This window comes from Culex quinquefasciatus, chromosome 3, assembly GCF_015732765.1.
Source record: "Culex quinquefasciatus strain JHB chromosome 3, VPISU_Cqui_1.0_pri_paternal, whole genome shotgun sequence".
NCBI classification, from domain to species: Eukaryota; Metazoa; Arthropoda; class Insecta; order Diptera; family Culicidae; genus Culex; species Culex quinquefasciatus.
Genome location: NC_051863.1, coordinates 306,377 through 318,203, shown reverse-complemented (window position 1 = coordinate 318,203; position 11,827 = coordinate 306,377). Strand labels below are relative to the sequence as shown.

The window sequence follows — 11,827 nt, the reverse complement described above, 5'->3', positions numbered from 1 at the left end:
TTCGGTGTGCGTCGTGCGATTCAGATTTTGAGTTTCGGTGATCAGAAGAAAAAAAGTGTGCCCGGTCGATTCGTGGGGGGTGGTGAGTGTGTGTGTGTGAATATTTTAAAAAGCGATGTTTTTGCAATTATTCCGAAAATGCATGCGAAAAAAGTTGCTGGTTGTTTAAACTATTCTGAGCATTTTTAGAAAATGGTAAAAATTTCGTAATTTGCTAAAAAAGTCATGTGCCAGTGAAAAAAAAAAGTCCGTTAGTGACTATGTGTTACTGCTCGACGTAAGGCTGATATACGGTCTATCCGGCCGACGATAGCGATCGATCGGTGGCTGAATGATGCCAAGGAAAGCTGCAACGGGTAAGTTTGCCTACTCTGTTTGAGAATGATGTCTGATGTCTAAAGCTACATAGGGGAGATTCTCATATGTTCGGAAGGTAAAGCACTCACTCCTAACTGCATCCTATTTGTTGATTTTCACCAATTAAACAACTACTTTGTACAACCCATCCTTGCCCTGATGAAAAGTCCGGAGTTTGCCTATAAACAAAATTATATTACGCCCATTTGAAACGTTAGTCGCCATTTAAAAATATTGAAAATATTGTTTTCGAAAAGATCGGAAAATTTCACGAATTTTTTTTTTAAATTGAAAGAACATTTTAGGGTGAAATTGATGGGTCGTTTGAGTGAGACTTAAAAAACTTTAAATTTCCTGTTTCTTTTTCTTTAAGCCGCTGTATCCCAGCAACCAGAGATCCAATCTTCAATGTCTCTTAGGGTGCCTACAGAGTGGACGCTACAAGCGATGCTACAAGCGACGCGACTAATTTGACAGACCAAGCGACTGTACGCGACAACGCGCGACTGGATTTTTGCCCCAGAGTGGACGCGACTAGAAGCGACTCCAAGCAACGCAACTGAAAGAAGCAATTTCGATGCAAACATAATATCTTTTGATGTTAAATGCAGTATTTGTTGTGCTCTAGTTCCAGAAATGGTTCTCCGAAATAATTTGGTGGCCATTGGCCACTCCAGAACCGATACTGAATGTCTCGCGGGGAACCACCGAAGAGGCTAATATCTGATCAGAGCAAAACCTGTCATTATTGGAATCTTTTTTTTTTCATTTTGGAAGGACATCTCAGAAATGGACAACCTAAATAATTGAATAGCCACTGGCCACTTTGGAACCGGTTCTGAATGTCCCCCAGGGAAAAAGTCATCATCAATACCTACAACTTTGCGCAAGACACCAAATTGATCAGAAAATTCCTTCAAAAGTTACAGCTATTTGAATATTTACGTACCATTTTTGTATGAAACCTGCCAACATTAGGTCTATTCCCGTACTGCAGAATTCTGCAATTCTGCACAAAAACGGCAGCAGAGCGTTCCCGTACTTTTCTGCAACAAAAGTAACTTTTCTCTCAGGCAGAACTTCTGCAATGAGAGAGGTTAAAGTTGCAGCAAACCCGTTCCCGTACTTTGCTGCAAGCTCTCTCTTCTCTTTCTTGTTGAAAAGTTACTGCAATTTGGTGTGATGGATGTTGAGTACACGCTTACATAAAATTTGCAAGTTGGGTGAAATCAAGCATTTTATTATTAGTTGTAATAATAAATGTTTTGGGGTAGTTTTTTTTATGTCTGGTTTTATTGAGAACGATTTTTTATGTTAACGATTTCAGGCTTGGTTCAGTCATGTAAATGATAAAGCGATTTTTTTAGTGTTACTATTTTTACCTGATAAAAAAATTGAAAGCTTAAACCATAGTATTACAGCACGGCTAGTACCTCAACTAAAAAAAGTACTATAAAAACAAATTGTTTTAAAAACTTTTGAACATTTCTTTTGAGTTTAATAAATTCAAATAAATATTTGTTTGGGAATAATTTTTCTAATCTAATCTAATTGAACACAAGCGCAGCCAGTCCGAAGAAAGCATCCTGGAAGAACTTGTGGTTATTTGTTTGGGAATAATTTTTGATCTTAAATTGATTTTGAATATACTAAATATATGTGTTAAAATAATAGGTAAATTTAATTGGAAAATAATAAATTGTACCTTAAACGGTGCTACCAATTTTTATTCTTATATGAACATAAAAAATATTAATGTAATTGTAAATGTAAAAATTCTGGAACTCTGAAATTCTTGAATTCTTAAATTCATAAATTCTCAAATTATTAAATTCTTAAGTTCCTAAATTCTTAAATTCTGGATTTTTTCGCCATCTTGAATCATAAAAAACACACATATATTGAAGTCATATCTTAGGTCAGAAACTAAAATTTAGACGACCTAGAGATTGGAAATTTGGACTGTTTCTATTAAATTTATGTTTGAGTTTTAAAATTTTTGATTTACAATTTTTTAATTTTACTTATTTTTGAAATTATTTTTCTTAAATTTTCTATCTTATTATTTTTAACTGTAGCTTTTGAATTTTTGGTGTTCTGAACTCATAAATATTCAAACTTTTGTTTTTTTATTCCGATTTCGTTTTCAACCTTTTTTTTATTTTGAATTTTTAAAGTTAAAATTCTTTTGAAATTTAAAACATTTTGAAATATTTAGTTTATAATTATTTGATATTTAAGCTTAAAATTTGTGATTTATTATTCTTTTTTTGTTTTTCATTTTTAAATTTCTCAAATATCTGATGTATGTTTTTTAAAAGTTTCTCAATTTGAAAATATTAGTTTTTTTAAATATTATTAGTTATGGATTTTGTAATTTCCAGATTTCTTAATTTAAGTGTTTCATTTTTTTTTTTGAGTTTTTGATTGATTATTTTTTTAATTTTGTCAATTTTGCTGCGTCACCGTTGTTCTTTCGTGTGACATCCAGTCATAATTCATTTATGTTATTATGAATAATCTTTCAAACATTCTGCAATTAAAACATGTGTTGGTCCCTTCTATATAAAACCTTTGTTTGTCTTTTTTTAAATCATATTTATTAAACGTACCTGCCACTCTCATTTGTATTTTTTACCTGATGTGAAAAATTTGAGTTGTTTCTAATATTAATTTCTACCTAAGCATAATTAATTTCTAGTTACTTAATAAATAATACATCCTTGATTTTTAAATAAAATGTTGTACTGCATACAAAATAATATCCCCGTTATAGAGGTAAACATAACTTAAGAATTCTTTCAATTACTTTTTTGTGAACCATTTTTTAAATATTTTGAAATAATTAAACAACTTTAATACCCAATTTGAGTAAATCCACTCAGCTGTGTACAATATTGCAGAAAAAGTACTGGAACGCGCTACCCAGGCAAAAGTTTTGCGGTTTTGCAAGCTTGCAGAACTTCTGCAAAAGAGAGAGATGAAGAGAGCGAGCTGAAAAGTACGGGAACGTGCTGCAAAAAAGTGACTTATGCTGGCTGCAGAATTCTGCAGAAGCTGCAGAAATTCTGCAATTCTGCAAGTACGGGAATAGACCTATTGTATGAAGACGTGAGCAGGGAGAGAGCAAAGTTCGTAGAAGAGAGAAAACTCCGTTGTTTATTCGCTCCCTGCCCACCTTATCGCGTCTGAAGCTTTTATGAAATTCTCATTTGGCCCGTGACGAAAGACCTCTCTAGGTTAAAGTCACGTTAATAAAATAAACAACAACATTTGGCCCGTAAGCTCATGTGAGCTTAAAATTTGGAACGCAGATCAAAAAAATGTGGGCCCCATAAAATGTTCTCCAAATCTCTGCATTTCAAATCTAATATGCGGTAGCAAAACTATTGGACTCAAATAATACATAAATTAAATTAAAATTGTCTAAGAAGCAAAGCCAAAGTCATGTCTCAAGATTTATTTCATAAATCAACCAAGAAGCTTACCCAAATTAATTATGCTAACATATTGATTATTCCCTTAGACTAACTTAAAAACCACTAATCTCACTAATTGTTTTCAAACCCGGAAACATCAAACGACGGCAATTCCAGCGGCGCCAACGCCGGCAGCTCCTGCGAATGGAACTCGATCGCCTCGAGCGCATCTCGGCCTGTTTCCAGCGAGTTCGCAACCGCTGGTTGATTTTCGGATTCTTTTTCGTAAAGTCTCAGCTTCTCCTTTAGATTTTCATTCTCGGTGGCGTACTCGTCAAAGTTTTGCGCCATTTTATGGATTAGCAGGTGCAGCGCGTGGTTCAGTGAAACCAGCTCGTCCACCGGAGCCTTGCCAGCGGCGGGATCCGGCTGTCCTCCCAGGCGGGACTTTTGAAGCGATTCCAGCAACGTGTCCGTGTCGTCCAAGTTGTGATAAATGGCAATCTGCAGCTCGTTGTACTTGTCTAGCTTCTCCATTTGCTGGGCTAGGTATTCGGGATTCCTTCGGCGTTGGTATTCCAGGGCTTTCATGTAGCGTTCGTGTTGTTGTTTTTTGAGTTTTAAAGATTCCACCTAGAATTAATTTCATAAAAAGTTTCGCTCAAAATAATTACAAAATAAGCCAATATTACCTGTTTCAAGTGGTACTTCTTTTGTATTTGTAGCGACTCCAAGATAACCGTAGAAGGGGGCGAGATTTTCAGGGCCAAATCCAAGTTCGTGACCGTTTTGCGGTGGCACTCCATTGCTTCATCGTAGCGACCTTTTTTCGAAAAGTATTCCGCCTTTCTACTGTAGACGTGAGCCTGTCAGAAATGGAAATTTACGCATCAAGTCAAGCTGTTAAAACGGTGAAACTCCTACAACACTCTATACGTAGAGTCGTGTCTATTCTCCTTCTCCGTTGTGATCTCCATGTGTTTCTACAAAACTTACCACATTTAAATAAGAATTTTCCATTATTTTAAGTTCGATAATTAGATGTGGTTTGATTTTGTTTTGAAAATAATTGGTAAAAGCCTTTGTTCCAATCGAATGTTTATGTTTTGATTTTATTCAAGGTTACGAAAACGTTCCCTGGCACTGACATTCTTGTCAGTGATGATACACTGAAAGTAAAACTATGACAGTGAAGTGAAAAAGTTTTTCTTTTTTTTTCAAATAAATTGAAAAAAGATACATTTGCCGATTATCGATTATAAAACTTGTAATTTTAAAATAAAAATTTTCATGCAACCCTGGACTTTGTCATAATGAGTATCATAGGTTTGATGCTTGTTTTGTCAAGGAGTATGATTTGATCCGATGTGGGATTTTTTTTTTAAATTTGTAATGTACGACAAGACTATTGACGGACGTGATAGGACGAGGGCCCAGTTTAGAGGTTTTAACATCAACGATGTGCGGCTGGATCACCTTCCCAAAAAAAAATCATGCAAAGAAATAGAAAAAAAAACTAACAACTTACAACGAAAAAATAAATAATTTCAAATTGAAAAACCAATTTCTATTTGAAAATGTTTGCTAGATAAAAACATATCATTTTTCGTTTCATTTTGTTTCGATTTCGATAGTTTTAACAGGTTTTTAATGAGTCTCTCTTAATACAGAAACTTATCTTTGATGTTTGAGTTGGATGCATTCGATGCGCCATAAAAATCAATCGTTCTTCCTGGTGCAAATCGTTAGTATACGATAGCGTGCTATTCAAACAGCGTGGCCTAGAGGGAAAGCTTTGAACCAAGCAATGGTTAGTTGCAGCTTTTTTTTTGCCAAGCAAACCAATTTGTTTTTAATTTTCATTTCTAACGATGCCGCGATAATTGGATCAGACGCGCTGTGGCCGTAGTGGTCAATCTCTGTTTGCCTTTAGTCGGGTCTATGATAACACCCAGGGAATCGGGAAAAGAGTTTCAATCCTGTTGGTCGAGCTTTGATCATTTTGAAGTGTTTATGTATTTAAAGTGTATAGATTGCGCGAAACGTGATCTATTCTGAAGTAGAGATTGTTTGTCAAGATACCATAGTAGTACTCTTGAATGTTTTTTGTTCCCCTTCCAGCAACTTATTTCTCAAAATAGCAAAGACTTTTTAGTTAGTTCGATTATTTTGGTCATTTTGGTCATTTCGGTAATTTTGGTCATTTTGGTAATTTCGGTCATTTTGGCCATTTGGTCATTTTGTCCATTTTGGTAATTTTGGTCATTTTGGCCATTTGGTCATTTTGTCCATTTTGGTAATTTTGGCCATTTTGGTCATTTTGGTCATTTTTTTTTTTCATTTTGGTCATTTTGGTAATTTTGGTCATTTTGACCATTTTGGTAATTTCGGTCATTTTTGTCATCTCGGTAATTTTGGTCATTTTGACCAATTTGGTAATTTTGGTAATTTTGGTAATTTTGGCCATTTTGGTAATTCTGGTTATTTTGGTAATTTTGGTCATTTCGGTCTTTTACCCATTTTGGTCATTTTGGTCATTTTGACCATTTTGGTCATTTTGGTCATTTTGGCCATTTTGGTAATTTTGACCATTTTGGCCATTTTGGTCATTTTGGCCATTTTGGCCATTTTGGTAATTTTGGTTATTTTGGCCATTTTGGTAATTCTGGTTATTTTGGTCAATTTGATCATTTCGGTCTTTTAGGTCATTTTGGCCATTTTGGTCATTTTGGTAATTTTGACCATTTTGGCCATTTTGGTCATTTTGGTCATTTTGGCCATTTTGGTCATTTTGGTCATTTTGGCCATTTTGGTCATTTTGACCATTTTGGTAATTTTGATTATTTTGGTCATTTTGGTCATTTTGACCATTTTGGTCTTATTGGTCATTTTGGCAATTTTGGTAATTTCGGTAATTTTGGTTATTTTGGTCATTTTGGTCATTTCGGTCTTTTAGGCCATTTCGGTCTTTTACCCATTTTGGTCATTTTGGCCATTTTGGTCATTTTGGTCATTTTGGCCATTTTGGTAATTCTGGTTATTTTGGTCAATTTGATCATTTCGGTCTTTTGGGCCATTTTGGCCATTTTGGTCATTTTGGTAATTTTGACCATTTTGGCCATTTTGGTCATTTTGGCCATTTTGGCCATTTTGGCCATTTTAATCATTTTGGCCATTTTGGTCATTTTGGCCATTTTGGTCATTTTGACCATTTTGGTAATTTTGATAATTTTGGTCATTTTGGTCATTTTGACCATTTTGGTCTTATTGGTCATTTTGGCAATTTTGGTCATTTCGGTAATTTTGGTTATTTTGGTCATTTTGGTCATTTCGGTCTTTTAGGCCATTTTGGTCATTTGGCCATTTTGGTCATTTTGGTCATTTTGACCATTTTGGTCATTTTGGTCATTTTGGCCATTTTGGTAATTTTGGTTATTTTGGCCATTTTGGTCATTTGGCCATTTTGGCCATTTTGGTCATTTTGGTCATTTTGGTCATTTTGATCATTTTGATCATTTTGATCATTTTTGTCATTTTGGCCATTTTGGTCATTTTGGTCATTTTGGTCATTTTGGTCATTTTGGCCATTTTGGTAATTCTGGTTATTTTGGTAATTTTGGTCATTTCGGTCTTATACCCATTTTGGTCATTTTGGTCATTTTGGCCATTTTGGTAATTTTGGTCATTTTGGTCATTTTGGTCATTTTGGCCATTTTGGCCATTTTGGTCTTTTGGCCATTTTGGCCATTTTGGTCATTTTGGTCATTTTGGTCATTTCGGTCTTTTCGGTCTTTTAGACCATTTTGGTCATTTGGCCATTTTGGTCATTTTGACCATTTAGGTCATTTTGGTCATTTTGGCCATTTTGGTAATTTTGGTCATTTGGCCATTTTGGTCATTTTGGTCATTTTGATCATTTGATCATTTTGATCATTTTGGTCATTTTGGCCATTTTGGTCATTTTGGCCATTTTGGCCATTTTGGTCATTTTGGCCATTTTGGTAATTTTGGTTATTTTGGTCATTTTGGTCATGTCGGTCTTTTAGGCAATTTTGGTCATTTTGGCCATTTTGGTAATATTGACCATTTTGGCCATTTTGGTCATTTTGGCCATTTTGGCCATTTTGGTCATTTTGGTCATTTTGGTCATTTTGGTCATTTTGGCCATTTTGGTCATTTTGACCATTTTGGTAATTTTGATCATTTTGGTCATTTTGGTAATTTTGACCATTTTGGTCTTATTGGTCATTTTGGTAATTTCGGTAATTTTGGTTATTTTGGTCATTTTGGTCATTTCGATCTTTTAGGCCATTTTGGTCATTTTGGTCATTTTGGTCATTTTGGCCATTTTGGTCATTTTGACCATTTTGGCCATTTTGGTCATTTTGGCCATTTTGGTCATTTTGGTAATTTTGGCCATTTTGGTCATTTTGTTCATTTTGGTCATTTTGGTCATTTTGGCCATTTTGGTCATTTTGACCATTTTGGTAATTTTGGCCATTTTGGCCATTTTGGTCATTTTGGTCATTTTTTTTTCATTTTGGTCATTTTGGTAATTTTGGAACCACTCGAACAGATCCCGCTCTCTTGAGAACGCTTGGAGGATTTATCTTAAAATACAGTTTGTAGTTTACTCGTTCTAATGATCTTAAATATTTCAAAGAATTTTTATTTTAGTTTTAAGTTAGGATAAGTTGTTGAAGTTTTTTTTTCTTTTTTACCCAAATGTATTCGATTCAATGCAAAAATGTAAAACAATTCGAAGCAAATAAATGAATGTGAACAGTTAATAACAAAACGAAAAATACAACAATGATGAAGAGCATTTAGCCATACCACTTAAAATGTAAATTAAATGTAATCATTATAAGAACGTTCAATAAAGATTCATTTAATTAAAAAAAAAAAAATAAAAATATTTGCAACGGCCTTAGGTCATTTTGGTCATTTTGGTCATTTTGGTTATTTTGGCCATTTTGGTAATTTTGGTAATTTTGGTCATTTCGGTCATTTTGGTAATTTTGGTCATTTCGATCATTTTGGTCATTTTGGCCACTTTGGTAATTTTGGACATTTTGGTCATTTCGGTAATTTTGGTTTTTTAGTCATTTCGGTCATTTCAGTAATTTTGACAATTTTGGTTATTTAGGTCATTTTGACCATTTTGGTCATTTTGGCCATTTTAACCATTTTGGTCATTATGGTTATTTTGGCCATTTAGATCATTTTGGTCATTTTTGCTATTTTGGCCATTTTGGTCATTTTGGTAATTTTGGTCATTTTGGTCATTTCGATAATTTTGGTTATTTTGGTCATTTCAGTAATTTTGACCATTTTGGTAATTTTGGCCATTTTGGTCATCTCGGTAATTTTGGTCGTTTTGATCATTTTGGTAATTTTGGTAATTTTGACCATTTTGGTAATTTTGGTCATTATGGTAATTTCGGTCATTCTGGTAATTCCGGTCATTCTGGCCATTTTGACCATTTTGGCCATTTTGTCCATTTTGGCCATTTTGGTCATTTCGGTATTTTAGGTGATTTTGGTCATTTCGGTCATTTTGACCATTTTGGTCATTTTGGTCATTTTGGTAATTTTGATAATTTCGATCATTTGGTTATTTTGGGCATTTTGGTTATTTTGGTAATTTTGGTAATTTTGTTAATTTGGATTATTTTGGCAATATTTGTCATTTCGGTCATTTTGGCTATTTTGGTCATTTTAGCCATTTTGGTCGTTTTGGTCATTTTTATCATTTCGGTAATTTTGGTCACTTCGGTCATTTTGGCCATTTTGGTCATTTTGGTAATTTTTGGCCATTTCGGTCATTTTGGTAATTTTGGTTATTTTGGTCACTTTGGTCATTTTGGTCATTTAGATCATTTTGGTCATTTTTGTTATTTTGGCCATTTTGGCCATTTTGGTCATTTTAGGTCATTTTGGCCATTTTGGTCATTTCGGTAATTTTGGTTATTTTAGTCATTTCGGTCATTTCAGTAATTTTGACCATTTTGGTCATTTTGGCCATTTAGGTCATTTTGGTTATTTTGGCCATTTTGGTCATTTTGGTAATTTTGGTTATTTTGATCATTTCGGTAATTTTGGTTATTTTGGTCATTTCAGTAATATTGACCATTTTGGTCATCTCGGTAATTTTGGTAATTTGACCATTTTGGTAATTTTGGTCATTTTGGTAATTTTGGTGATTTTGGTCATTTCGGTCATTTTGGTCATTTTGGTCATTTCGATAATATTGGTCATTTTGACCATTTTGGTAATTTTAGTCATTTTGGTAATTTCGGTCATTTTGGCTTTTTTGGTCATTTTCGTCATTTTGGCCATTTTGGTCATTTTAAACATTTCGGTCATTTTGGCCATTTTGGTAATTTTGGTAATTTTGTTAATTTGGGTCATTTTGGCCATTTCGGCCATTTTGGTCAAAATGACCAAAATTACCGAAGTGACCAAAATTACCGAAATGATTAAAATGACCAAAACGACCAAAATGGTTGAAATGACCAAAATGACCAAAATAACCAAAATGACCGAAATGACCAATATTGCCAAAGTGACTTTAATGGCCAAAATTACCAAAATTACCAAAATGACCTAAATGACAAAAAAACCAAAAGGACCAAAGTGACCAATGGTCATTTTGTTTTTTTTTGTCATTTAGGTAATTTTGGTAATTTTGGTCATTTAGGTCACTTTGGCAATATTGGTCATTTCGGTCATTTTGGTTATTTTGGTCATTTTGGTCATTTTAGCCATTTTGGTCGTTTTGGTAATTTTAATCATTTCGGTAATTTTGGTCACTTCGGTCATTTTGGTCATTTTGGTCATTTTGGCCATTTGGTAATTTTCTATTTTGGTTATTTTGGCCATTTTGGTAATTTTGGTAATTTTTGTAATTTCGGTAACGCTTCCGCCTCGTAAGCGGTAGATCGGGGTTCAAATCCCGGCTCGGACCAACACAATTGGTGATGTTTTCCCTTCTGGAATAGATTGCTTAGTAAAGGGAAGGTAGTGTTTCGTCACAAACTGGACCTTATCATGACACCTTGGGAAGACAATCGATGGAATGTTAACATTAAAATGAGCATTATGTTGATTAATAAACTGTCACTGAATCCGCTTAGTAAATGCCGGCCCCGATACTCTTCACGGGTGTTCTCCTCAGGAACACGGAAAGATTTACTTTATTCTTGTAATTTTGGTTATTTTTTGGTAATTTAGGTCATTTCGGTCATTTTGGTAACGTTGGCCATTTTGTTAATTTTGGTTACTTCGCTCATTTCGGTCATTTTGGTAATTTTGTGTAACTTTGGCCATCGTAGTAATTTTGGTCATGTTGTTAATTTTTGTAATTTTGGTAATTTGTGTAATTTGTGTAATTTTGATAATTTTAATCGCTTTGGTAATTTTGATGATTTCGGTTATTTTGATAATTTCGGTAAATTTAGCAATTTTTGTAATTTGTGTAATTTTGGTAATTACGGGTATTTTGATAATGTTTGCCAATTTGGAAATTTTGGTAATTTTTGCCAATTTGGTAATTTCGGTAATTTTTGACATTTTGATTATTTTAGTTTTAAAAAATGTTCTAAAAAGTTATCTTATAAAATTAAGTTATCTCTAAGATTAGAAAAGTATGCACTTTATCCAAATTTCTTTAAAGTACTCTTTGATTGCAAATATTTGTTAACAAAAATCTTTAACTTTTTGATTTTTTTTACATTTTGTTTAAAAATGTGAATTCTAAACATTTCAAAATAAAATAAAATGCGAGGGATAATGTCAGCACATAATTATGTTCTTTTGCGGTTCTACAGCACGTTGACAATCATTATAGGTTCGGAAAACGGCAATTTGAATCAGAATATAGCTCTGACAGGTTCGCTAGTTTAAACCTCATATTTTTATTTGATAAAACTACCAGAAAACGTGACAAGTCGAACATTTAGCCTTTTAACACCAAAACGAGCATTATCTGCAAAACCATCACCGCCCACGCATAGGTATTTCGACGCATGATCGTAATTTATAGTTTT

General features: G+C 33.6%; 1 protein-coding gene across 1 annotated transcript; it reads right to left on the bottom strand.

Moving 5' to 3' along the window:
- Positions 1–3,802: 3,802 nt before the first annotated feature.
- Positions 3,803–4,919, bottom strand: LOC6046088 (nuclear receptor-binding factor 2). The gene is made up of 3 exons (XM_038265993.1): positions 4,773–4,919; positions 4,469–4,642; positions 3,803–4,409 (listed from the first exon to the last, which is right to left on the bottom strand). The coding sequence occupies exons 1-3, from the start codon at positions 4,794–4,796 to the stop codon at positions 3,909–3,911; spliced, it is 699 nt and encodes a 232-aa protein (XP_038121921.1). The 5' UTR covers positions 4,797–4,919; the 3' UTR covers positions 3,803–3,908.
- Positions 4,920–11,827: the final 6,908 nt, after the last annotated feature.